Source organism: Malurus melanocephalus, unplaced genomic scaffold (genome assembly GCF_030028575.1).
Source record: "Malurus melanocephalus ecotype Western Australia unplaced genomic scaffold, MMel_1.1 scaffold_30, whole genome shotgun sequence".
Classification (NCBI taxonomy): domain Eukaryota; kingdom Metazoa; phylum Chordata; class Aves; order Passeriformes; family Maluridae; genus Malurus; species Malurus melanocephalus.
The window spans coordinates 2,449,225-2,474,731 of record NW_026623262.1 but is presented as its reverse complement, the minus strand read 5'-3'; the positions used below and the strand labels follow the sequence as shown (position 1 = coordinate 2,474,731).

Sequence of the window (25,507 nt, the reverse complement as noted above, 5' to 3'; positions counted from 1 at the left end):
TTATATTTTATGTTTTTTTAAAGTGCCAGAGGTTCCTAAGAAAGCTCCCCCAGAGAAAAAAGTTGCTGTTCCAAAAAGAGAGGAAGCTCCAACACCTAAAGGTACACTAAAAAAAAATTTTATTTTCTTATTATCTTAAGCATCTTGTTTATGTCAAATTTTGGTTTTTATTGCCTAGTTAATCTGGTTTTACTTGTATTTCAGCTATGTTAAATATGTACCTTTTGTGTCAGTTTTGTGTATTAAGTGTGCTATTGATCTACTCTTAAAATACTTGTTAATTTTAGCTAATGATATTATAATTAATATCTTTGAAGTGCCAAAAGTACCTAAGAAACCAGCTCCAGAAGAAAAAGTGCCATATGTTCCTAAAGTAGAACCTCCCCCAGCAAAAGGTACAATATAACTCATTTTAATATAATATATTGTAGTCTTTAGAACATTGCATTTATCTCAGCTTGGTCAACTGTCATGTTTGCTAGGCAAAATATGTCCTTGTGTAATCTTTTTCAACAACACATTTCTCTTACATGATGCATTTCCCAGTTTTTTCTTCAGATGTTCTAAAACAAATACTTTTTTTAAGTGACAATTCCTAAGAAACCTACCCCCAAAGAAAATGTGTCCCCTGCTGTTCCTAAAAAAATTGAGGTTCCTCCAGCTAAAGTTATGCTTTCCAGTAGAATACAAGGATATGCTATTTCTCAGCTTCTGTTTATATGTTCTGTACTGGTATTATTTGTTGATTTGTGCTTCCCCTGTGAGTTCTGCTGTTCTGATTGAGACAATCAATCATTACAGTATGTTGTATCTCTTATGCAATACTTATACATTATTCTTTCTAAATATTGAATTTCTGTTATACGTTATATGCTCAGTACCCTAAAGCAATTCTTTGGAAACTTAGATTTAGCAATTTGAAACTATGCTTTCACAAAGGAATTGGAAAAACATACATTTAATATCATTATCTTTCAAAGTGCCTGAAGTGCAGAAGAAAGCCACTTTTGAAGAAAGAGTACTTATCACAGAAGAAAGAATATCTGTTGCCATTCCAGAGGAAATCCCATCACCTGAAGGTACACTATAAACAGACAATAGTGAGAAACTTGTGCTATGTCTACAAGTCTATTGTTCTAATATCAAGATAAAAATACACCAAAAAGTATTTTGACAGTTCTCTTGTATAAGCTTTGTGTTGAACTGCAGACAGTTAAAAGCCTCCTAAGTGTAATTTATTATTTCAGTCAGGATCTCACCACATTTACAGGAATGGAAACTCTACCACTGAATACAAAGCTCTTCAGGGTCTCATAAAATTGCAGTAGCAAATATGAATGTATTGTTTCGTTCCAACTGCAAATTAGGGCTGTACCCATCCATCTGTCATACTCTCTACAAAGCTCTCTGTAGCCCTGAAGATAAAACGCTTCTTCCCTCTGCAGTGTTAGCTTCTCACCAGCTTTCACATTCTCATGCTCAGGGAAGATTGAAATTAGTTGACAGTTGACCAGTGGATGGTATTAGACACAACAACAAACAAACATGGGACATGGACAAACAATAATTTAGAGTAAATCATATATATGTATGTGCACAGCACTTTCTGTATTGTGTGCATATCTGTCATTGTCATGTAGAACTTGTAAGAATTGGTCTTCATCTTCTCTGTCCATCAATCCCTCCCTCTCTCAATCTATCCATCCACCAAAATTACTAAAACTAATCATTTTCCTTAAAGAGCCAACAGTTGAAGAATGGTCCGAAGAAGAAAGAGAAGAAGTTTCTGTTTCCTTTCACAGAGAAGAGATTTCTGAAGGTACGACATTCAGGAATACTAGGCAAAAGCAAAAAAAAGTAATATTTGGTCTATGCCAAATAGACAATTTGCATTAATATCTGCTTTATTCTTAAGGAAAAAAATTACTACTACATAGATTTATTTTATAACTTGTAAATTTTCATTTTAGTGTCTACAACTTCTATTACTTGCTTTTGAAAAATGTAGTAGCTAATCCTGTTTCAATACAGTGAAAATACCAAGTTATCTCTTTGATTGTGAGATCTATCAGGCCTTCCTTTCACTTATAAAAATCCTCTGTTGGAAGTTCCTCTTCCACTAGTTTGCTTGGATGAAGTAAATATTCTTTGGAATAACATGGTACACACAGGTTCCTCAGACAATTTCATTGTAAAATATTGTTTCCACCTGTAAGTTATTTGTGGTAACATAATACTGTGAACATGACATAACATAACATAACATAACATAACATAACATAACATAACATAACATACATAACGTACATAACATAACATGACATGACATAACATAACATAACACTGACTGATTCAATTTCTATAACAAGTGACACCATAGAAAGATTTTTCCAGGGACATCTTCCAGGGACGTCAAGGAATTTTCTCAGTATTTGTGAAAGAAGTSAGAGGATGGACTGAGCATTTTCAAATTCCACACCAATACGGGATTAGAGCTCAGTCTCTCAGTTCTGTTTAAGTTACTTGGAGTGTTTCCATTGGCCTCAGGGGAAACAGGATGGCTTGAATGTAGATTTTGTCATTCCAGAGGTGTCTGTTCATAAAGCACACTGTTTATTCTTGTCTTACAAATATTTCACCAAGTTATTTGCTAAATTCACAAAAATACTTACCAGGGCCATAAGAACAGTAATACATGTCAAACACTTAAACTCAGATGTCTTTATATTTTACTCTTTTTAAAAGTGACTGAAGAAGAGTCTTACTACGTGGAAGAGACAGTAACTGTTCCAAAAAGAGAGGAAGCCCCACCTGCAAAAGGTATATGTTCATTTCACTACAAAATACAAATTATTTCATCATTCTTAACATTATGTTGCCACTATTTGTCTATGTCCATTTTTGGCTTTTTTGTATGTGTTCATGCTGTAGTGATGCTACTTCCTCTATGTAAAATTGTCTATTGTAATCTTTTAAAGTGCTTGAGAAGCACAGGAGAGTTGCCCCTGAGCCAAAAGTCCCAGCTGCTCGTAAGGAGGCTCCAGGAGTTAAAGGTATAAACCAGTTCCTCAATTTGTTGATGTATCTTCAGGGGGATTATGTTTGTCTTACTGTCTTGTTTGTATATGTTGACATGGGTGATGTATTCTCAAAGTGATGGATACTGTCTCAAATTCCATCTTGCACTTCAAAAATTATTGTTTGTGTTAATTCAGTAAAACACATTGTGTAGCAGGCAATTGCAAATATTACACTTTAATATTCTTTCTCATCTTCCTTCTTGTCTTATTCGTTTTTCTAAAGTTCCTGAAGTTCATAAGAAAGCAGTTCCTAAAGAGAAAGTAACTGTTCCTGTGCCTAAAAAAATGGTGGCTCCACCAGCAAAAGGTATATCAGTGGTTTTTTCCTGTTGCAAAAATGTCTGCATTCCATCTTTAACATATCTGCCTATGCTGGAGATTGTATTGTTGATACAATATATATCTCCCATATCCARTTTCTTCAACATTAAACATGTATTTATGTCTGTTTGTCTACAATGACACCTGTGACCTGTGCTGTCTTGATGACATTTATGTTATTTTATGTTATTTATGTTAGTTCATCTTTTATCTTATACCTGTTGATGAAATCAAACAAATTTTCTAAAGTTGCACAATCTCTTTTAAGAACCTGCAAAAGAACTGGTGCCCACTTTTGAGGCAGAATTTGAAGAACCTCCAACAACCAAAGGTAAACATCATGGAGATTTTTTTTATTTGGTCTTGCAGTATTTGTGTTTAGGCATTAATACAGTTTTGTTTGTTGGTAACTGTAACCTTTGTAGGAATCTCCTCTTTCTTTTGACTCTTTACTCATTTTTGTGCTATGTCTGTAAAAAAAGCTCTTCTGCAGTGTCTTATTTTTGTTGAAGTTCACATAGCACTTTATTTTAAACAAGCAAAATAAGAAACATATATCTGCATTTCAAATATTTCAATTAAATTTTCTTGCCTATTATTTTTAAGTGACTGAAGTGCACAGGAAAATTATCACAGAAGAAAAAGTTGCAGTTGCTAAAAAAGAAGTGGCTCCACCAAAGAAAGGTATATAATTTTTCAGAGTTGCACAGGAGAAGTTGTTTCAGAGTAGCAGTTTGTATTCATGTCTAGTTATCTAACACAAACTGTAATGTTCAGTGTTTGCTGTCTTTTTTTCTTTTTTTTTTACTTGAAGAAATGTCAAGTGTCTGATTTCTGKTTTGTCATCTGATTATGTTCATATACTGTGATTAATTTCACATCTTTTACAATAAACTTTTTTTGAAAATGCCAGCAGTGCCAAAGAAGCCTGTGCCAGAAGACAAAGTACCTGTTCCAATTTCACAGAAAGTGGCAGCTCCACCAGCTAAAGGTATAAAAGTTCTTTTCAAAGCAGAGATGGYTTTTAAGTATTAGACATCCATGTCATTATACTCTCAGTCTGCCTGGTTAATCAAATCTGTCTCTCCTGATTTGATTATCAATGAAAAGGACTTTAGTCTTCTCCCTTGTGAAACAATGCAGAGCATGACAGACAATAGTCATGCACCTTCACTCCTTGCATTTTTTAGATGCTGTTTAACTTCATTGATCACTCGGGATGCTTAAATGTTTTGCAAAGCTGAGTGACAACATTTACTCCRTGGAAAAAAAATTGAACACATTTAGAAAAAAATTATCAGTTTTATAAGATTGTCTATATTCAGTGAGGTGTTTCAAACTTACAAATATGTCCTCTGTTTCTGTGCTTTTCTTGTGTTTGAAAAGTGATTTTATGTACCCCGTGTGTGTGGTGTTCTGTGATCTAATTGCATTTCTGAAAAGTCTAGAGACAAAGTACTTACCTCTTACTTTCATCTCAATCATTCCATCTTACTTCATGGTATGTGAATATTCTGTTCGCTTTTGATTTGTTTCGGTTCATATATCTGTTACTCAAATATTAGATAAATTAGTCTATATTATTTGTATGTCTCGTGATTGTTGTGTTTCATATGGTTCTTTTAAATAGTGTGCTATTTGCTCCTAATTGTTTGTCCATAATTCTTTCGTATGAGCTTCAGAATATGTGTAATTTCTTTTAGAAGCTAGTATTCTTACTATTACTATCTTTAAAGTGCCAGAAGCACAGAAGAAAACTGCCAGAGAAGAAAGAGTATCCATTGCTGTTCAAAAGAGAAAAGTGTCTCCACCGCTAGAAGGTAGTCCTGCCCTTGGGTTTATCTATGAGCAGATCATCCTCATGTAATACCACCAGAGCTTCAGGCCTGTTGGTCTAGCACATTCCCTGAGGTTCATATTTAGAATTATAGATTCATATAAACTGGAAAAAATGCTTAAGATCATGGAGTCCAACCATTAACCTTATATTACCACTATGATAGTCCCAGGAGAACTTTTACAGTCTTTGACAAACACTAGAGACATTTTTCCCAATTACTCTGGGGKTGGATGGTGTCAGGAAATAATAGTCATTACTCTAAGAAACTCCAAATGGGGTACTTAYTATTGTACATGATACTACACCAGAAGAAAAAATTAATATTAGACTCTGTCTTTGAAGAACCAACAGAAGAACACTGGGCTATGTCAGAGGAAGTATCCGTTTCTCTCCACACAGAAAAGGAGATTTCATACACAGGTATGAAGATTGAAAAGATTCTGTGTCCAAAGTTACATCTTGTCAGCTAGTAAAAAGAAAGAGAGAGAGAACAAAACAAAATTTCATGTCYTTTGTTATTGCCAGTTTATCATGAAAGTGAAGCTTGTGGAATAATATAGGACTGTATTTCATTTTTACAAAATATTAAATTCCTTCCTCTTGTTTTACTSCTATTCTCCTAGTGGAAGCCAAATAATTTCATTAGGTCCTCCTTTTCAAATCTTACCACCTGACCCTTGAGGGAAGACAGGAGACAGTCTCTGCTTTTATTAAATTATCATGTTTTCCTGTTCTGAAATGCAAGACGGTCCTTTCCTGTTCTGTAAAAGCAGCTCCTCAAAATCTGAAGGTTAAAGAAAACATCTTTAGCTCTACTGTTGCCTGCACGGCTGAGACACTTAACACAATCCAATGTAATGAATCTACCTGCTSAACAGTCTACGCCTTTAATGAAAATTCATTGCTCTTTCATTTTTGAATACTATCAATTGATTTGCGAGAAATGACCCACAAGACACCTCACTACTTTTAGACCTGATACTGTTGATAAACAGCATTATCATATTCATATCATGAAAGATTATTACAATCAAACCAGTGTGAAGTTAAATAATCCATTTGGTCTCTAAAGATGGGGGGACAAGCATACCATGAGTACTAAGAGTATGAGGAAAGATGATCTTTGGTTCTCTGTAAGGCAGCTGTAATATGCCATCTGGTCTGGAAAGAAAAAGGACATTAAATACAATGGATCTCCTATGGGGTACCAAACAGAGGTGTTTTAGATGGAAAAAAAAAGAATCCAGAGGAACCTGAGCTTTCTRAAAAGGGCAGACATGCACAATGCAGCTTTTGTTATCAAATTCACCAAAGAACCAGTTCCGATCAGCTTTAGTTTAGGATTTCAAACATAGATGTACCAGGCATTTATAATTAAATATCAAGGAGGACTCTGCCAGAAAATACTTACAGAGCTAAAGAGTCTTCTCATTGCCCCAAAAATAACACCAAGCATCAAGACTTGTGGCAGCCACTCATATATGCTCACTGTAGCTTGTCATGAATAAAGAGTCTAGAAATTCTCAAATCTGTCACTGATAGAATGGATTCTATCTCTTAAGGTCAGAGTAGATCTTAAATCTGTAAACAAAACGCCATCATTATTCTCTAACTTTGCAAGTCTGCCAGATCTTTAAATGCCAAGGTAATTTTCCAGTTATATTGGTCAAAAATTAGAAAAAATAAAAAAAACTGCCACAGAAGGCAACACCTATCCACCTCAGTAAAAGAGAACATGCTGCTTAATCATAGCAAATGTTCTTCCTTAAATCTCTGAAACGAAACATATCCTCATCTTAATCTTTTGGAAATGCTCCTGCTTTTACAAGGAATAGCACTTGCCATGTCAGAACAAATAAGTAACTTCATAAAGCAATTGACAGAAGAAGAAAAATACCTTCCTCACTGAGCAAGTAATTCTTTTGCTTTTAATTAGAACAGAGTTCTTATCTGCTGTTAGTCACTCTCAAAATTTTTCTCCATGTGTTTTTCACCTTCACCTAGAGTTTTTTGTGCAAATCTTTTGTTGTTGGTGAATGAGGACTCGATCTCTTCCTGAGGTAGTGCAAAGTGTCACTGCTGTGGAGAGGAGCTGTTACAGAGAACAATGAGATTTATTATCTGTAATTGGATGGCTTTGGAATTTGAGTTCTTCTCGTCTACTTCACTGCTGGCAGCAGTGGATGAAGCAGGAATCATACTAGCTGCTTATACTGGAATCTTGAAAAGTTTCTTAATTGAAAAGCAGCCTAATGATTTCTCTAGCTACAAGTCCAGTGACAAAAAGCATGCTTGTCTTTTCCATGTCAGCCATGTGTTTGTAAGATATCTTTTTCTGTTTCTTGGCAAGAATATTTCTGGTTTTGAACAARATACATCTAAAAATTCTTACATGTAATTGTACTGTATCTTTTAAGTGCCTGATGTACCAGAGAGAGCTATCATTGAAGAAAGAGTATCAATTTATCCTCCTAAAAAAATGGCAAGACCACCAGCCAAAGGTATACTGGATAGAATGTTGAAATATGGTGTAAATGTTTTTTTGTGTCTTGTATGTTCCATGTGCAGTGAGCACTGATTTGTTTCCTATGGAATGTTCTTCCTTTGGTGAATTCTTAGTTGACAGTGCCTTTTGATCCTTGTTATTAGTAAGATCTATGTGCTAAATTTTAAGGTTCTTTTAATTGGTATCTTTTTAAGTGCCTGAAGTACGCAAGACAGTTGTCCAAAAAGAAAAAGCATACATTGAAGTTCCTCAGTATGAAGAGGAAGAGATCCCCAMATACGAGGAGGAAGATACCACCAGATATGAGAAGGAGGTAATCCAGTACAAGGAGGAAGTCCACCATTATGAAGAAGTCAGTCACTATGAGGAAGAAGCTCCTCAGTATGAAGAGGAGGAAGTTCCTCAGTATGAAGAGGAAGAAGTCACCCATTATGAAGAAGAAGCTGCTTATTATGAAGAGGAAGTTGCTGAATATGAGGAGGAAGAGCAACACGTTCCTCAGTATGAAGAGAAGGCTCCCCYGCCAGCTAGAGGTATATTAACTTTAGGGTCTGTGTGAGAAAAAGTAGTATCTTTTCTTTCTGAGAAAATACCTAATTTTGTTTTAAAATAGTGCAGTGTGCTTTATAGTATGCATTTTTAAGGATGTTTTTTGATTATGATATAGTGCAGAAAATGTGTGATGGCTGTATGTCTACTCTTCACCACTACCTCCAGAAATTCAAATGTTCCATGTCATACATGTTCACACCTCTTTTATATGAACTCTGAACTAAGAAAATTTGACTGACAGTAATTTCATCYTCATCTGGAGTCCAATTTTGCTATCAGACTGTGCTTGAAATAGTTAGAAATGCTTATGTAAAGTCTGCAATCATAGGAAAAAATATATTTATCTAGAAAATAGCTAGCGTACTTGAAAAAAAGTGATTCAAGTCACACTGAATTCTTCTCAGAAATCTTAGAAAGCCCCATGGTTTATTTCTAACTTGAAGGCAATAATAGATTTTCATGAAAAAGAAAGATAGAAAAGTTTTATTAGATATCCGTATTTAAATAGTCTTAGTTTCAGGTGTTTGCCTTAGGGCTAATTTTTAAGGTACGGGTATAAATTTTCTAGATTGTTAGTASAGGAACAAAATATTCACTACTTAGGAAAATAAACTAGGTCATGCCAAGATCTTGGTAATAAAACCTTTCTACATCTATTGATATAAAGATGCAGATCTTTATATCCAGTTTTCCAACAATCATCTAAGAGTATACATTCCAGTTCTGATCCAAATAATTCCACTGTGTCTTTTTCCATCAAAAAAGTTCCAAATTTCTTTTGACTACTTAATGTCAAAGCTATATCTAAAATTACTTGCAGTAGAAATTTTATCATAACCACGAGCATATTTTTCTCAGTTGAGAAAAGATGAGGTTTGTACACTGCAAAAGCCAGCTTAGTCCTGAACATGAAGCTTAGTGCTGGCTGAAATTTCCTTTGACTCTATCATAGTAGCTAAGTTTAATTAATATGTGCTCCAGACTGTCTTCAGTATGCTCAGAGTCAGTGAGATTATTCTCCTGTCATTGTAAAATTTATATGGACATTTCTGGGGTTTGGAGTATAAACAAAAGTTTAGATACATTTTAGTTGAAATCTTTGCCTCACTGCAGTTAAAGTCTGTTGATTTCAGAAGAGTAAAGGGATTTTTTTAAGCATTTCCTTTGCCAAAAAAATTGTGATATAAACTGCTGGGTACTTATAGTGTGTCCACAGTTCTGTGCTTCAAGCAAGTTGTTGATAAACTCAATGTGCTTGAGTATTTTGCATGTAGAATGCTCTGGGRAAATTTTCAGGAAGAAAATGCACTCAGCAATTTATATTTAATACATAGAAACCAATATGATCAGATTAAACCTATTACATGCCTGACAAGCTTTGGGAACATAGTTCTAGGGGAAAGTATGAGAAAAGTAGTGAAAGCACTAAATAGCCAACACAGCAATTCAATAAATTTTTAATACAATATTTGTAAAAAACATCCAGAAACTGAAGACAAAATTGTGGTTTTTAAAATTTCCCACCATTAATTTTGTAATTGTTTTTAATAGCTAGTTAAAAAAGTGAAACTCTGTCTTAACCTTCTGATCAGCAAAAAAGCCTTTGAAATTAAAAACACTTCTATTGATGGCCTCAATGGCTGAGCAGGGAGAATGGACATAATAGCAACTAATACGGTGTTTGCTATTTTATTCTCTTTTAATGATTCTCTGTTAAATCATAGCTTATATTTTGAGTGTATATTTCTGATGTTTGCTTGAACTTTATGTTTCTCTTGTTATGGGTGTAAATACTTAAAACATTAATGGTATCTTTCAAGTGCCTGAGGTTCCCAAGAAACCTGTTCCAGAGGAAAAAATACCTACTCTGAAGAAAAAAGAACTTCCTCCAGCAAAAGGTATATATCATCTCTTTTTGMTAGAAGACATCCTCTGAATATGTAATTCATATTATTTTTCAGATACCCTAATTGCTTATTTCTTTTTTCTGCTCTTTTTGGGGAGGGGTCTTCAGATAAAATACGTGTGTTGCTGTCCTTTTTGTTTAATTTTTGTTTTGACTACCTTGTGGTTGTTTTTTTTTTTAACCAAAATGATGTTTTTGAAGTGCCCGAGGTGACAAAGAAACCTGTACCTGAAAAGAAAGTCCCAGTGCCGAAGAAGGAAGCTCCCCCAGCCAAAGGTATATGCACTTGTAATTATCTGTAATCAGAAAGATATTCTAGCGTTCATTTATCTTCCCACTTGTGTTAAAAACTAGGATAAAAATTTGTTACTCTTAAGAACTGTGGTTCTTTYTGTTTGTGTTTAATTGTTTTAGTGTGACTGCTTTGGGTGTCACGTTGTTTTAGATTCTCATGGCAAGCTCAATTTTTCATAATATCTTGCTAAGTTCCAGAAGTGCCAAAGAAACCTGTGCCAGAAGAGAAGGTTCCTGTTCCTGTACCAAAAAAGAAGGATGTTCCACCAGCTAAAGGTATATGACTTGATATGGCTCTTAACTGAATGTTTTATAACAAAAAAAAAAATTTGTTAGTCTTTGTTCATATGTAACATATAGTGAAGAAAGCTTTCTATTCTTGACAATTCTTCTTTATCATCAAAATTTATTGATTCATATCAATATTCTTTATGGTTCAAAAACTAAATTCTTAAGCTGCAATAATATTTTTTCAAGTGCCTGAAGTACCAAAGAAACCTGTGCCAGAAGAGAAGGTTGTTGTCCCAGTACCTAAAAAAGTAGAAGAGCCTCCACCAGCCAAAGGTACACCATTTTCCAGTTCAGTTGTGTGATTCTACTTTTTTCCCTTCATCTTCAGAAGAAGATTGTTACTGTCAGTAACAATCCCATTCTTCGGCCTCGTGTTCGAGCCACTGCCTTGAGTTTGAGCTGTTTGGTCAGGACTCTGTTGTATCTGTGTGTCAGTCATGTGTGCTGTGCTTTTTCTATGCTTTGAAAATGTCGTTGTGTTTCATATCGTCTCTGTCTTTTGGATCTTATATCCAAATTATTTTAAAAGACTTGCTCCAAAAGATTAAAAAAAGATGCTCCAAAAGATTAAAAAAAGATGCTCCAAAAGATAAAAAATTTACCCAAACAACCGGATATTCCCCATAGCCTTACTACACCAATGTGTAATTCTGAAGTCTCTGTATGTTTGTAAGTTTACATAAATCTGTGGATAAAATCAATGTTAACTTTCACACAAGGCTAGATTTTACCACATTTGTGTAGTTATCTTAATATCAGATATATAGTTATCCTTTTACTATATTTTATGTTGCACTGAAAATTAATTTCATAAATAAAAATGTCTTTAAAGTGCCTGAAGTGCCCAAGAAGGTTCCAGAAAAGGCAGTACCTGTCCCTGTACATAAAAAGCCTGCACCTCCACCAGCCAAAGGTATTGCTTCCTATAACTGAACATGTGGATGATGCTTGTTCTTGTTTCTGTATGTTTGTTGTTAAAATTTAACCAAAGTATCATAGCAGTGTGACAAATGTACTTACTAATTCACACTCTTTACCTTCTGTGCAAGTTGTGTCTGTTTTGTACAATTAAAAACTATCTTTAAAGTGCCAGAAGTGCCAAGACGTCCCCRTGAAGAGGCACCTATTTTTGTTCCTGAAGAAGAAGAGGAAATGGTTCCAGAGAAGCCAGCAAGAGGTACACCATTCCTTCTTGAAGATTATGAGGGCTTTGTTCAATTCATTAATAGATCTTCTTCCCCAGTGATTGTTTTAACCTTGATGTAAACATCAATTAACCTTCTGAGTTTTCTTCTTCTTGTGGGTCTTTGTGACTTTGTTCTGTAGTTTCAATAGTTTTGATGCTCTAAAAGCAATTACAAATTTCTTATCAAAACAATATYTTTAAAGTGCCAGAGGTGCCCAAGAGAACTGTCCCAGAAGAAAAAGTACCTGTTGAAGTTCCCAAAGTAAAGAAAACTCCACCAGCTAAAGGTATATCACATCATAGTGTGTGCAGATAATTCCTCTCTTTTATTTTCATATTTCACTAGAACCTAATTTTAGCATTCAGTTTATACTCACATAAAGTGATCCTTGGTTCTAGCACCCTGCTGCTTCCCTGTAGTGAGCAGTGCTAGGGCTCAGACAGGATTTGTCTGTTTTGTTATTGACTGCAGCAGGCTGAGAATCAGGCCTTGAATAATTTGCTTTTTTCCACTTTAAGTGATTACTGTGACTGAATTAATTCCTTGTAATATTATCATCCAGAAATAATTCAAAAATTAATTTAAATTTTGTTTAAACAAAATAGCTGAAATAAAATTTTACTGGCCTTTACAYGGAAATTCTTCAGAGAAGAATCTCTCTTCAGAGAGATCACTCTTKCACGTACCTTGAAAATAAGCTAGGTTCTCAAGGGTTTTAGTTAAACTTGTACAAAAAACATAAATTTACAACTCATACTGATAACCAGTCCTATATCTAAATATGAAATTCAGAGTCTAGGCAGACTGTTGCAAAGGCCACTGTTGGATGCCAAGCAGATTCTACCTCAGCAGCTGAGTATTTTAGGAAAAACAAAGAAAAACAAGAAAAAAAAAAAAAAAGCAGACTCTGGAAGGTTTTATGTAAAAAACCTAAATGGTAATATTCGTGTTTAAACTCTGATTTGTAGCGTATCTTGCTAATATTTTCTGTTTGCAATGACAAAATTAAAATAATTAAAAATTGGTCAAAAGAGCTAGTCCTCATATAATCATTGTAATACAATTGCACATTGCTGTTTTCAGGGAGYGAAAAATACCAAATAATTTCCCCTATTTTTATTTCTATTGTTACTTTAAAGTTGCTGTCCTTGTGTTTTATGTTATGGATTTTTCTTCGTGATGTTGTGAAAGTAAAGTTCTTAAAATAATATTTTCAAAGTGCCTGAGGTTGCAAAGAAAGTTGTGTCTGAAGAAAAGGTTCCCATTTTTGCTCCTGAGGAAGAAGRGGAATTTATTCCAGAGGAAACTGTACCAGAGAAAGGTACATGATCTTTWCTTGCAAGTCACACATGACACTTTTTGTGTTCATTTTAATTCATCTTTATTTCTTGTTCTTAGTTTTGTGTAAATCTTAAATATGTTTTGGGGGGGATTTGTGGTCTTGTTCTGTTTTTATGTTGTTTCTATGTTTTTTCATGCTTTTCCTGCTCTGAAAGCAATTTTAACACGTTTGCAAAATAATATCTTTAAAGAGCCAGAGATTCCTAAGAAACCTGTCCCAAAAGAAAAAACACCTGTACCTACTCCTGAGAAACTGGAGCTTCCTCCAGCAAAAGGTGCAATGTGTTGTTATTCTCACTCAGTGTTTCTGTTTAGGTTATTTCATTTGCTATTTATGTTTGCTTTGTGTCTCTGTTGCATTTCTGTATTGAAATCTCAGTCCCTGTCAAAAGCCTAGCACAAAACAAGCTCTAAAATTATTTAACTTACTCAAGAAGTCTGCCTATCGATGTAAAGTGTCTTTTGTTTTAGTTTTTGTTTCATCTTTTAAAAATACATTCTGCAGATCAGTTCTTATTATGTCTCTTTGTATACAATTTCTGTTCTTTGTCATACTACTGGTGGATGACATTCTTAAAATAAAATGTCTTTAAAGTGCCTGAGATGCCTAAGAAACCCATTCCTGAAGTGAAAGAACCYGCTCCTAAAAAGGTGCCAGCTCCACCAGCCAAAGGTATTGCAGATTGTAAATGCTGTTACCCTTAACTGATAACMTCCTTGATATGAGTTGAGTTTAGCAAAGGACACTTCAGTATTTCTGTCCTGTAGCATATTTTTCACTTTACTRTTTGTTTCTTTGTTTGTAAGTCTCTGTTCTGTTGTTTGTAAACTTCTGGCTTTGTGTCCATTTAATAATTGTGCTAAAGAACACTGAAGTTAGGTCTTATCTTTAAAGTACCCAAGCTGCCTAAGAAAGTGGCTCCTGAAGAGAAGGTGCTGGTTGCTCCCGCTGAAAAAGTGGAGGTTCCAGCTCCTTAAAATTAATATATATGCTGGAAATACTCTTGACCCTCTTCTTTTTAACTTTTTGTCTCTGTTGTACAAGATTTTTGTTTGAATTCATGTTAAAACTCTTCATTTTTAATGTTTGCATTGTCGAAATATAAAGTTCTGTTCCTTGTGCTCTTTTACTTATGCTGCTCTAAGCTGATTTGGTGTTTTTAAGTTCCTAAACAAAATCTGTATCTTTAAAGTCATGGAGATRCGTAAAAGAGCTGTTGCAGAAGAGAAAGTGCCAGCTGTTGTGCCCAAACCCAAAGAACCAACACCAGCTAAAGGTACAAATATATTTTTTCTTATTTCTCCCAAAGATTCATTTTTCCTCCTCATTCTAAAATCTTTTATAATATATCAATTTTTTCAGAAGCATAGTTTTACAATTAAATGTAACTTATGCATGTGGTTATCATGTGCATTCTCTGTACTTTGCCAGTTATCTTGACTAACTGTGAAAAAAAAATTAAAATAATTGTCTGCTAATAACAGTAATACTGTTTCTAAAGTGCCTGAAGTATCCAAGAAAGTTGTGCGGAAAGAAAAAGTCCCTGCTCCTGCCCCTGTGGTGGAGAAGTACGAGTACGCATACGAAGAGTACGAGAAGTACGAGTCGTACGAAAGCATCCAAGAGTTTGAGAAGATTCAGGAAGCTGAAGAAATTGAGGCTTACGAGGAACCTGAAGAACCTGAGGGATATAGGGAAATTCTGCAACGGGAATATGAGGAGGAGGCTAAGGAGGAAGATGTTTATGAAAAGTATGAGTTTAAGGAGAAGGAGGAGATTTATGAGAAATATGAGGAGGTATATGAGGAGGCTTATGAAACCCAACCAGCTATAGGTAAATCAAATCACAATTTCTTTGTTCTTAGAGTGTGCTCTTAGAGAGTTTTCAGTTGCTGCTTTAAGCCTCCTATGGGCTTTTATTTATCTTTTGCCTTGTTTGTAGTCCTGTGTGTGTCTGTTGCTGGTAATGATAAATCAACTCAAAGATTCTCTCCAGTCTTGTCCTTCCTAAGGAATTCCCTTCAGTGTGAAATGGGAGGGTTCCCCATCTGATTGCACAAGAGCGAGCTTGGAGAGCTCAAACAGAGGAAATGTTAATCTTCTGATGTCCTTCAGCTTCAAGCTGAATTCATTTTTTCGGCAATAATATTTGATTCTTCGGTCCAGTTTTGCTACTTTGAGTTACAAATATGTTAGAATTCATGTAGAGTCTTCCTTCCCATCATTGCAATTTATGATCATAGGATTCCCCATACCAAACGGAAAGTGCATCTACAATGCACCAAAAATATGTGCATTGATATTTCTTATTTCATTACTCTAGAGTTCTGAGGTGACTGCTCCTTATTTTTTTGCATTAATGATGAGATGGTTCYTCTACAAATGACTGATTGTCGTGCTTGCTGTCTTTATATCTGTGGTAATTCCTCATAAATAACTTACAATCCATAATGACATATTTTTTGAAGTGCCTGAGTTGCCCAAAAGACCTCTGCCAGAAGAAAAAGTATCTCCTCTTAAAAGAGAAGCTCCACAAGCTAAAGGTACATTAACCATCAGATAAAACACAGCCTTCTGCATGAGTTTCKGAATCCCCAAATGCAGTAATTTACCATTTCTGATTTGACTGCCAGACTCTTAGCTTTCTTTCACAGTACAGATTTGTTAAAGATAAATCACTACAAAAAAAAAGTATTTCTTTAACAAAACAAAACAAAAATAAAACTAATTACTTACTGGAGACAAAGGGAGTGAAGTAAATAATTTAATTTTTGCCATCATAACACAAGTCATACTTTAAAGCTAATTGTTGAAACTCCAGTTTCCTGTAGAATCCTAAAAAACTAGAACTTTCTTAAATCTAATGATGTGCTGAAGTGTGTGCAATCTGAATAGGTATTCTCTGAATCAGGTTTTACAAAACCTAAGTGTCATGAATAGCAATTATTTGTGGGTGCTAGAGAAGTTACAGAGTTCAGTAATATTCTGTTCATAGCACTCAATTTGCCAGAAATTCATTTTGTGCTAACTTTTATAGTTGTTCCTCAGATGATTTGTCAGAATGAAACCAGTGGGAAAAGGTGGAGTCAGTTGATAAGAAATCAAAACTTTACCATATTCCCAGCTGCCATTCATTAGAGCTGATAGTACATGAAACTTGATTGTTAAGATTTATCTTTATCCCTATCCAAAATCTATCCAGCTGCAGCAGTGTTTTTCTTTCACTGAATATTGAAACTCTAGCCACGTTAATCCAAGCAAAATAGTCCAGATAGGTGGCCTCTTCTCTATTACATGTGTATATGTGTTGGAGAAATACTTCTGTGTGTTTCGCTAAGTTTTCTGATTCTTTGCATTGTTTGCTTTCTGTTTAACTTCTATTCTTACATAATGCTCATAATTATTCTTAAATGTTCTTAAAAAAATTACCAATGTCTTTAAAGTGCCAGCAGCGCCGAAGAAACCTGTTCCAAAAGAAAAGGTACCACCTGCTATTCCTAAAAAGGAACCAACTCCACCAGCTAAAGGTATACTTCCTCTCCATTGTCCTTGTGAAACATGAAATCTCATTTTAGTCTTTTGTCCTCATTATTTGTCGAGAAACATGTGCATATGTTTTGTGTCCCCACCGTGTTTTTTTTTTTTTTATCTGTTTGTCACTGAGTCTTTTTTGCCTATTGGTTTCAAGTCATTTGTTGAAAACGTGTTAGAGTGACTTTAAAAGATGTGTGTTCTGTCATTGACACATTTTAATATGTTATTCTTCTGTCAAATCTTTAAAATTAACATAAATGGTCTCTCAGGAAGGATATAATTCTTCGATGTTTCAAGAATCTTCCTTGCTAGATTTGTTCTACTTCTTTCTGACTTTCAAATAGCTTTGAAAGCCCTAAAAGTTAATTGTATCTTAAAGGGCGAGATGTTCTCAAAAGAACAGTCYCTGAAGAAAAGAAACCTACACATACTCCTGAAATAGAAGTTCCACCAATGAAAGGTAAAGGAGCCTTTTATATGAGATTTTATGGAAAGGAAATATTTGTGCCATTTTCCCCAGCTAACACCATTAAATATTGTTGTGTTTGTTACATCATTGCAAGAGTAGGCAGTGGAGTACTCAAAGTGCAAGAGTACTCTAAGTGGAGATTCTCAGTGATAAATCCAAAACTCTGGGGCAAGCATTTCAGATATGTGCTAGACAGTAAATCATYGAATTCTGAATGCAAACATGCTGAGGGGGTATTGCCCCTTTTACCACCAGTATGTAACGCTTCAGTGCTTTTTTATTTATAATATAGTTGTGAATTTAGTTTAAAATGGGGTTTTGATACCAATACACAGGTTGGTAAAGAAGTAATAGGGCAAGAGCCAGGAAGTTAAAGCTATTAAAGCTGTTAACCCAAAAAGAAGAGCATGACAATGCAGTAATGAAAGCAAATGGCTTATGCTGTCTGAGAGCAGAAACCATCAATTTCTTCACCTAATTCATTGTTCTAGCAAGACAATTCTAGAACTGTGTCATATTTCATTCTCAAAAAGTTTCCAACATCTTAAAAAGACATAGTTTTCTGGGTTTATTTCTTTCTGGGATATTAAAAGTTGAAAATCACTTTGAAGTTACTAAAAGAAAGCTAATATCTTTGAAGTTCCTGAGTTTCATAAGAGAGCTGTCCTTGAAGAGAAAGCACCCTCCATTATCTCTAGAGAAGAGGAACCTCCTTCTTATGAAGGTAYATTAACAACACTTCTACCAAATAGTAACTTGCAGAGAATATATCAAGCCATGCTCTAGATTGTTAAGTAAAATATGAGTTATTTTAAAATCATTTTTAAAACTGTTTAAAAGATGCTTATATCCATATCTTTCAGACCATCTATGTCCCCAAATTTAGATATAATTCAGCATTTAAAAAAAATAAATTAAAAATGTTAAAGTAAATTTTAAAATTGAGTTTTGCATTTTAAAAATGCTATACTTTTTTCCTCTAATAATGTGAAAGAGATACATAAATAAGAGAGAAACTATGTCTCCGATTCACGAAGCACTTTAGTCACACTGGCAAAGAAATGAACTTAAGTAAACAGTGGTTTAGGAGCCATTCTAAGCAAMCCAATTTTTAAGCTTCAATGGAGATAGTTAACTCCAAATGAAGACATGCTAAATTCAGTTCCAAATTCTATCTAATACACAGAACTAAGAAACTAGAAAATAAATTATTTCTGTAAACTTGTATTTTAGTAATTGGGAAAGGTCACTTCTAGAAGTAGTAAGAAAATGATGAGGCTCTTTTTCCATATGCATGTCTGCATATTTTTATTTCAAATTTTCTTTCTACTCCTGTCTTGTAACTAATATCTAAAATATCTAAAATAAACTAATATCTTTAAAGAACCTGTAGTTTATGAAGAAATTCCAGCAGAAGAAAAGATGCCTTTTATTATTCCTAGTGAACCAGAAGCTCCAGCAGCTAAAGGTAAACCAGCTCTTCAAGCAATATGTAAAGCATCACATTCCTACAAATTATACCTCTTCATCATTCCATCTGTGTGCTAATCTATTATTTAATATTTTCATTGTTATGTTTCCTTGCATTCCCTGTGTCTGTCATTGCTTCTTTGTTACTTACACTTTGTGTATTATAATGTTCTTTAAAAATTGTAATATCTTTGAAGTATCTGCAGTGACAAAGAAAACTGCCCCACTTAAGAAAAACCCTGCTGCTGTACCTACAGAAGAAACTCCTCCAGCTAAAGGAACATTACCTCCAAACTTTCTCTAACCTCTTTTAAAAGTGAGATACCCAGTGAGAAACGCAGCTTCCTTGTTCCTCTTAAACATCACAAACAGATGCTCTAGACACTTTATAGTTCTTATTTTTTGTTTTCTATAAGCATCTGCCCAAATAGATTAATACATTTTGCATCAAGAATTTAAAATTTAGAAAGACTAAATTAGACACAGAAATTTAGTAGGCAGAAGATTCAGGGATTAGCCAGGGATTAGCCTTACATATTTTTACTTCAGTCTTATGTTCTGTTTCTCAAAATACTTTCTCAGACAATATATTACGAAAAAAAAAATCTCTAAGATTGTGGCAGAAGCTTATTTGCCAAACGACTCCTTGCAATCATATCAAGGACTTTAAGAAGTCAAGAYTAAGATACGACTTTAAATCAGGACAAAATACAAAGACACAAAATTTTGTAATAGAAATATAATTTTGTACAATTCCAGAACAGAAGAACTCTCAGATTTTAGAGGCACAGTATTGAATTGAAGTGGATTTTTACTTCTCTTTTTTGGGTAATTTTTAAAAAATAAAACCCTTTATAATGTCAAAAATCCTTAAAAAAACCCCACAAACAAGCAAATAAAAACAGAAAAAATAAACAAACAAAAACCCAAACATAAAAACACCCTTACTATCATTCTAGAGAAGAGCATATTCATACCTGTAAGTGCTAGGAGTTAGAAAACTCCAGAAGATAAATTTGTTGAGCTATATTCACATCTTAAAACCATATATTTTCCTTATTGTTCTAGTAGAATTTTTTTTTTTTTTTGCAAAACTGTATTACTTATTTCATAGTGCAACTTTCTAAAATAATCCAATATTTTTAAGTTCCTGAAGCACAAAAGAAAGCTGTCCACAAAGAAAAAATACCTCCTGCTGTACCTAAAGAAGAACCTTCACACATTACAGGTATAAGAAATTTTAAGTGTGATTTGAAGGATTAAAAAAAAAAAAAGTTTTCATATATAAATTAGTTTGAGAGTATTCAATTTATAATGAACTAGAGTTCACTTAACATCTTTGGTTACTTGCAACAGTAAAAAATTAATTTTAAAAAATCACCTGTTCTTAAGTTAAGTGCTAATTGAGATCAGCCCAAAGGGAAAAAATAAAGAAATGTGACAGAACTTAGATAGAAAGGGCCTATCACTGCACTCAAGGCAGTAATTCAGTTTAGGACATATCAAACATCTTTCTTCTGAAAAACTGCAGAGGGCAGGTCAGGGTACAAGATGAGGAGTTTTCATCCCTTATTTGAAAGCATCCCAGTTTTGCACATGTAAAATAGACCGGTATGTCTTGAGAGGAGCTTGAATATTTGTTTATATTTGTTGTTTTCTAATATGTTGCCTTGTTTTCTGAAGATATTCTAAGTTAATTTAAGTGTTTAAACTAATATCTTTCAAGTACATGAAGTTTATGAGGAGATTCACATAGAAGAAGAGATTTCTACTATTCATAGAAAAGAGGATGCTCCAGCACCTAGAGGTATATGACTTCTTCATCACCTCTTCCTGCAATTTGCTAAGTCTTCAACACCAGGAAAATTAAATTATTCATGTTTGTATTTTAGTCCTTGTTCAACATAATTAATATTTGTATTCACTTTTTCAGTACCTTAAACATGCAAAAAACTTGAGATTTTTCATGACTCATCTTTCTCTCATTAAAATGAACTAATATCTTTAAAGTGCCTGCAGTCATTAGGAATGCTGTTCCAGAAGAAAAAGTACCAATTGCTATGCCTAAAAAACCAGAACCTGCTCCTGTGCCTAAAAGACCCAAGTCTCCACCATCTAAAGGTACTTTGAGACCCTGGTAGAACTGAGGTTTTTTGCTGATAAAAATCTCTTTTAGTGTTTCTCTACATAGTTTCTGACTTAATAGTTCATGGTCCAGGTGTCAGATTTGTGGCATTTGTGTTGTATATGTCCTATTTTCTGTTTTGTTTCTCAAGTTGTCTTTAAGTGAAAAATTGAAATCAAAATCAGTAAATATCTTTCAAGTGTCTAAATTGCCTAAGAAAAGAATTCCTGAAGAAAAACTCTGCCCAAAAAGCCAGAATTTGCCAAAGGTATAGGTCAGCATATCCTTTCATTCTTTTTTCTACAAGTTTCCTCTGTCCCTCTTACTGTTACTCTCAAAGCAATAAAAATTGAGTTTATCTATTTCTTCTACCCAAGAGTAACCCAGAAATTACATCAGAAGCAGCAAGTAAAAAGGGCTATAAATAAGGAAAGCTCTAGCTGAGGTAACTTGCAGTGAGATTTACAGAACAAACATTTTCACTTCATGGATACAGCCTCAGAAATTCTATCARTACTCCAGCAAGAAGTACATATCCTTCTGTTTCAAATTGTACATGTTAAACTGAGGAGTCAATCAATTTCCTTTTGAMTGGAAATAGAATTAGCACAGAAACCATCTGTTACAATTCATTCAGGTATTTTAAAAGTCTGTCTGAACTAGCAGTTTGTAAGGAGTTAAAAACTGTCATGCCTATGGCAGCACAGCTTGTCCCACCCCGGTCATCACGACACAGTACTGCCAAGCATCAATGAAGAACTGAGTTATGTGTGACATTTAAAATTCATTCATTGGTATTCAACTTTTGCCATGACTTCTTTAGCTTGTTTTCATCTTTATGGGGAGCACAGTACATCTAAAACTGCATGACAAAAGATCCCAAGCAAAGTCACTTCAAACATACTCTTTGCCAGAGAGGTAGAACCATGAAAATTTCTCAAAAATGTAACTGCTGTCAAAGTATCTTAATATATCTACTTGTTTTGTCACATCCTTATAAATCTATGTGTTTTGTCTTATGTCTCTGTTTTGAATGTTTTATTTTTGTAATTTTTAAAACAACACATCTTTAAAGTGTGCAAGGTACCTAAGAAATTAGTAAAGTTGTTGTATCTAAAAAAGCAAGAGTCACACCACCTAAAGCTTATATGTCAATAATAGTGTCTTTCTGAGATCTTCTCTTGAGCATCAGAGTTTACAGTAAAAGTCATTTRTTAAAATCCTAATAGTATGTAATAGCATAAAACATTTTTTAGCATGACATCTCTTTTGTTTTTATATCTTTCATTTCTTTCTAATATGCTTCTTGTGATACTCTWTCTTCTTTATAACATATATTTTAAATGCTTTAAATATTAAAAAAAATGAATGCTGTTTTCTTTAAAGTGCCAGAGGTGCCCAAGAAAATTCCAGAAGAGAAAGTGCCCACTGCTGTCCCTAAAAAACCAGAACCACCACCAGCCAAAGGTATGTTGCCCTACAGAAAACTAAAATTTGCAAGAGGAAAAAAAAACCTGTCTTGATTTGCAGATGAGTTATTTGATTGTTTGTTTGTGTTTTCCTGTTACTTTTTTTTTCTGTGCCCAGAGTTCTATCTAGGTTACAGTCTTACAAATTCTTCTCTTCTGAATYRTAGTTTTATCTGTGYCAGTGTGTCAGAAATACTGATGTGGCAGGGTAGAGATGAGACTGACACTTGAGAACAGCCAAAATCTTAAGAGAAAAGGAGAAAAGAGGGCCTCTATGATGTGAAATAGTCCTGACTGATGATGAAAAATTATCCCCAAAAGACAGTATAGAATGAGTGATATTAGATAGAGATGTCTTACACAGGAGAAAAACTTGTGAGCATAGACAAAACATTGATACCAAGACTCTGAGGTGTTTCCTCAGCTTTAGAGGGATATAAAACAACCTTAAGAAAATAAGTGAAATCAAAGGCTTTATTAAGAGCCATTGCAATTTCTACTGAAAAGTTTTGAACATTACTGTAAAATTCTGTACAATAACTGAAAATAAATTCTTTCTGAAAAGGCCCAAAATACCCAAGGAAATAGATGTAGAACAAAAACTCMAAGTTGCAGTGCTTAAAAACTCAGAAGTTATACCAGCTAAAGATACTTGACATTATGACAAAAATACAGAATAAAAAAAAATCTTTTCTTGTTTTAACAATACAGAAGACATTATTCAAGACCTCTGTTAGCATTTTCTTCTGTTTTCAAAAGTTTTTCAAGTGAACAAATGTTTTCAGTGAAAAAAATAGAWCTTTATAGTTAGTGTTTTCACTAGGAATCTGCTGTTATGCTTTAGTGGTGTTTATGAAATTCTGCTAGTATAAAGTTATTGATATATTTGAGTGCCAGAGGTACCAAAAGAATTTGTCCCAGAAGATGTTTCAATTAAATTATCAAAGAAGCCTGAACATCCAGAGATTAATAGTAATTAAATGCAAGGAAAGAAAAACCTTCATAGGGTACCATTTTAATGTGGTAATTTACTTCTACTATTAATGYATTATAAAATATTTTTGTTGTTTCAGTTGTAGTTTTTGCAGCTGTAACTCAGGCAGCAGAGAGAATTTTCTGTAGGGAAAAGAGAAATTACATATTCACATCCAAAACCGCTAATGCTTTTGATGTCCCTGAGATTTACTTTTTCTTAGTGTCTGAACACTGTAGACATATCTTCGAAATGTATGTAAATATAATTAATTGCTTTCTTTAAAGTGCCTGAGGTGCCCAAGAAAGTAATTTCAGAAGAAAAAATACACATTGAAGTTCCCAAAAAAMCAGAACTTCCACCACCCAAAGGTATATGTTCAATAATAATGACTGCACAAGAATTTTAATGTTTCTTTAAATATTATCTTTCTTATGTTTGTGTTAGCAGCTTTTTTATATACTGTCATATTTATAAGTGTTACAGAATGTGTTGTCTTCTTCATTTGTGAAGAGCTCCCAGGAAGTAACAGTGGCTACTAATAGTGTGCATAAAGCAATTTGGGGAAAAAAAACCTCAATGGTTTATAAGGGTGGGCTTTTTTTATGATGCTGTGAGGCATTTTTTACCTTGGAGCTATTGTTGCCTTTGTAATTCCTATTCTTCAAATTCCTGAAATTAAAACAAACAAATATTTTTAAAGAACCTGAGGTGCCAAAGAAAGTGGTTCCAGAAAAGAAAATACCAGAACCTGTTGTTGTCCCAGAACCAGAGGCCGCACCTGAAGCACCAGCACTTCCACCCAAAGAAGGTAAATTTCAACAGTAGTAAAATAACAAAAACAATGTTTTTCCTCTTTTCTTTAACACTGTAATTATCCAAGCCTTCTGTTTTCTGAAATTCTGGATTATGTTTGTTCTATTTATCTGCACATGTGTGTAAAACAGRCATACGTGGTTGGTTTTGAAAAACAGTGGCAAATCTTGGATGTCTGAATTGCCTCCATGTTGTACTTCAGTTCTTCTTACTATTTTCACATATTCTTACCATTCTACCTGCTTGGGTTTATGAAAACAACCAYAGCTAATTACTTTAAATTTATAATAGGAGAAGAAAAATATGTACCCATTCTAGTAGTTAAGAGCAGAAGATATCAATTAAGGTGAAAAACCAGGAGCTCCACCAAGAGAAACTAGTTGCCACCACTATTTCTTGAAAGAATCTTCAGCTTATTGCCTGCAGTGCAATTAATATCTTTTGTCCTGTCCATTCTGTTGACAATTATCGTGGCTTTTACTTATATCTTAAGTTATACTATKAGTGCCTGTGAGTATTTCCATATGGGAGCATGAGTTTTGTGAGGGAGAGTGTGTGTGTATTCTTGAGAATGAAGAGAGAAAAGCCAAAATGTCATACATTCATCATTTAAAAGGCCAGCATAAATGATCCATACCTGGTATGTTTTTAATATCTTCATTACAATTGTCTTTTTGTGTTTTATGGTTGACTTAATTTTGGTGTGACTGTCAGTGCAGTTGTTAAATTTAGAACTAATATCTTTTATGTACATAAAGTGGCCAAGACAACTTTGCCAGAAAAGAAAGTTCCAGTTTCTCGAGGACCAAAGTCCAYTGCAGGACACCCAAAACCAAAGACTCAAGAGGTGGAACTGCAAGAACCAGAAGTGGCTGGAGCATCCCGAAAACGAAAGCCTGTAGTGGCAGCTCAAAAACAAGAGCATGTTCTGACACCTGAGGAGCCTGAGACTGTTTTGGCACACCAAAAATCAGAATCTGTTTTCGCATCCCAAAAACCAGAGCACACTGTGGAGCCTGAGAAACYAGAGTTTGTTGTGGTAGCTGAGGARCCCAAGCCCGATGCAGYATCCCGAAAACAAAAACAWGGTGTGATGCCCCCAAAACAGAAGCCTGTTGCAGAATTCCAAGAACTAGAACAYGTTGTAGTGCTTGAGAAACAGGAGRTTTTTGTGGTAGCTGAGGAGCYTGTGCCTGATGTAGAACCCCAAAAAGTAAAATATGGTGTGATGCCCTCAAAACARAAGTCCCTTGARGAACCACAAAAACCAAAACATGTTGCAGTGCCTGAGAAACAAAAATTTGGTGTGGTGCCTGAGGAACCCAAGCCTGA

At 34.3% G+C, this 25,507-nt stretch overlaps 1 protein-coding gene across 1 annotated transcript in view; it reads left to right on the top strand.

Annotated features, from left to right (window-relative positions):
• LOC130572206 (titin-like) overlaps positions 1 to 25,507 on the top strand; it is a 236,009-nt gene that overhangs the window by 91,595 nt on the left and 118,907 nt on the right. Inside the window, exons 116-154 of the mRNA XM_057363729.1 lie at positions 24 to 101; positions 318 to 395; positions 981 to 1,079; positions 1,742 to 1,819; positions 2,746 to 2,820; positions 2,979 to 3,053; positions 3,304 to 3,387; positions 3,670 to 3,732; positions 4,008 to 4,085; positions 4,315 to 4,392; positions 5,138 to 5,221; positions 5,584 to 5,661; positions 7,659 to 7,742; positions 7,942 to 8,280; positions 10,120 to 10,197; positions 10,407 to 10,481; positions 10,692 to 10,775; positions 10,977 to 11,063; positions 11,623 to 11,703; positions 11,878 to 11,967; positions 12,180 to 12,263; positions 13,197 to 13,298; positions 13,510 to 13,593; positions 13,914 to 13,991; positions 14,214 to 14,292; positions 14,507 to 14,595; positions 14,821 to 15,153; positions 15,788 to 15,862; positions 16,763 to 16,846; positions 17,233 to 17,313; positions 17,963 to 18,046; positions 18,707 to 18,790; positions 18,990 to 19,067; positions 19,937 to 20,020; positions 20,519 to 20,599; positions 20,803 to 20,913; positions 22,304 to 22,384; positions 23,647 to 23,730; positions 24,063 to 24,170. Of these exons, the coding sequence (XP_057219712.1) occupies positions 24 to 101; positions 318 to 395; positions 981 to 1,079; positions 1,742 to 1,819; positions 2,746 to 2,820; positions 2,979 to 3,053; positions 3,304 to 3,387; positions 3,670 to 3,732; positions 4,008 to 4,085; positions 4,315 to 4,392; positions 5,138 to 5,221; positions 5,584 to 5,661; positions 7,659 to 7,742; positions 7,942 to 8,280; positions 10,120 to 10,197; positions 10,407 to 10,481; positions 10,692 to 10,775; positions 10,977 to 11,063; positions 11,623 to 11,703; positions 11,878 to 11,967; positions 12,180 to 12,263; positions 13,197 to 13,298; positions 13,510 to 13,593; positions 13,914 to 13,991; positions 14,214 to 14,292; positions 14,507 to 14,595; positions 14,821 to 15,153; positions 15,788 to 15,862; positions 16,763 to 16,846; positions 17,233 to 17,313; positions 17,963 to 18,046; positions 18,707 to 18,790; positions 18,990 to 19,067; positions 19,937 to 20,020; positions 20,519 to 20,599; positions 20,803 to 20,913; positions 22,304 to 22,384; positions 23,647 to 23,730; positions 24,063 to 24,170 (3,750 nt within the window). The remainder of the gene's footprint in view (positions 1 to 23; positions 102 to 317; positions 396 to 980; positions 1,080 to 1,741; positions 1,820 to 2,745; positions 2,821 to 2,978; positions 3,054 to 3,303; positions 3,388 to 3,669; positions 3,733 to 4,007; positions 4,086 to 4,314; positions 4,393 to 5,137; positions 5,222 to 5,583; positions 5,662 to 7,658; positions 7,743 to 7,941; positions 8,281 to 10,119; positions 10,198 to 10,406; positions 10,482 to 10,691; positions 10,776 to 10,976; positions 11,064 to 11,622; positions 11,704 to 11,877; positions 11,968 to 12,179; positions 12,264 to 13,196; positions 13,299 to 13,509; positions 13,594 to 13,913; positions 13,992 to 14,213; positions 14,293 to 14,506; positions 14,596 to 14,820; positions 15,154 to 15,787; positions 15,863 to 16,762; positions 16,847 to 17,232; positions 17,314 to 17,962; positions 18,047 to 18,706; positions 18,791 to 18,989; positions 19,068 to 19,936; positions 20,021 to 20,518; positions 20,600 to 20,802; positions 20,914 to 22,303; positions 22,385 to 23,646; positions 23,731 to 24,062; positions 24,171 to 25,507) is intronic.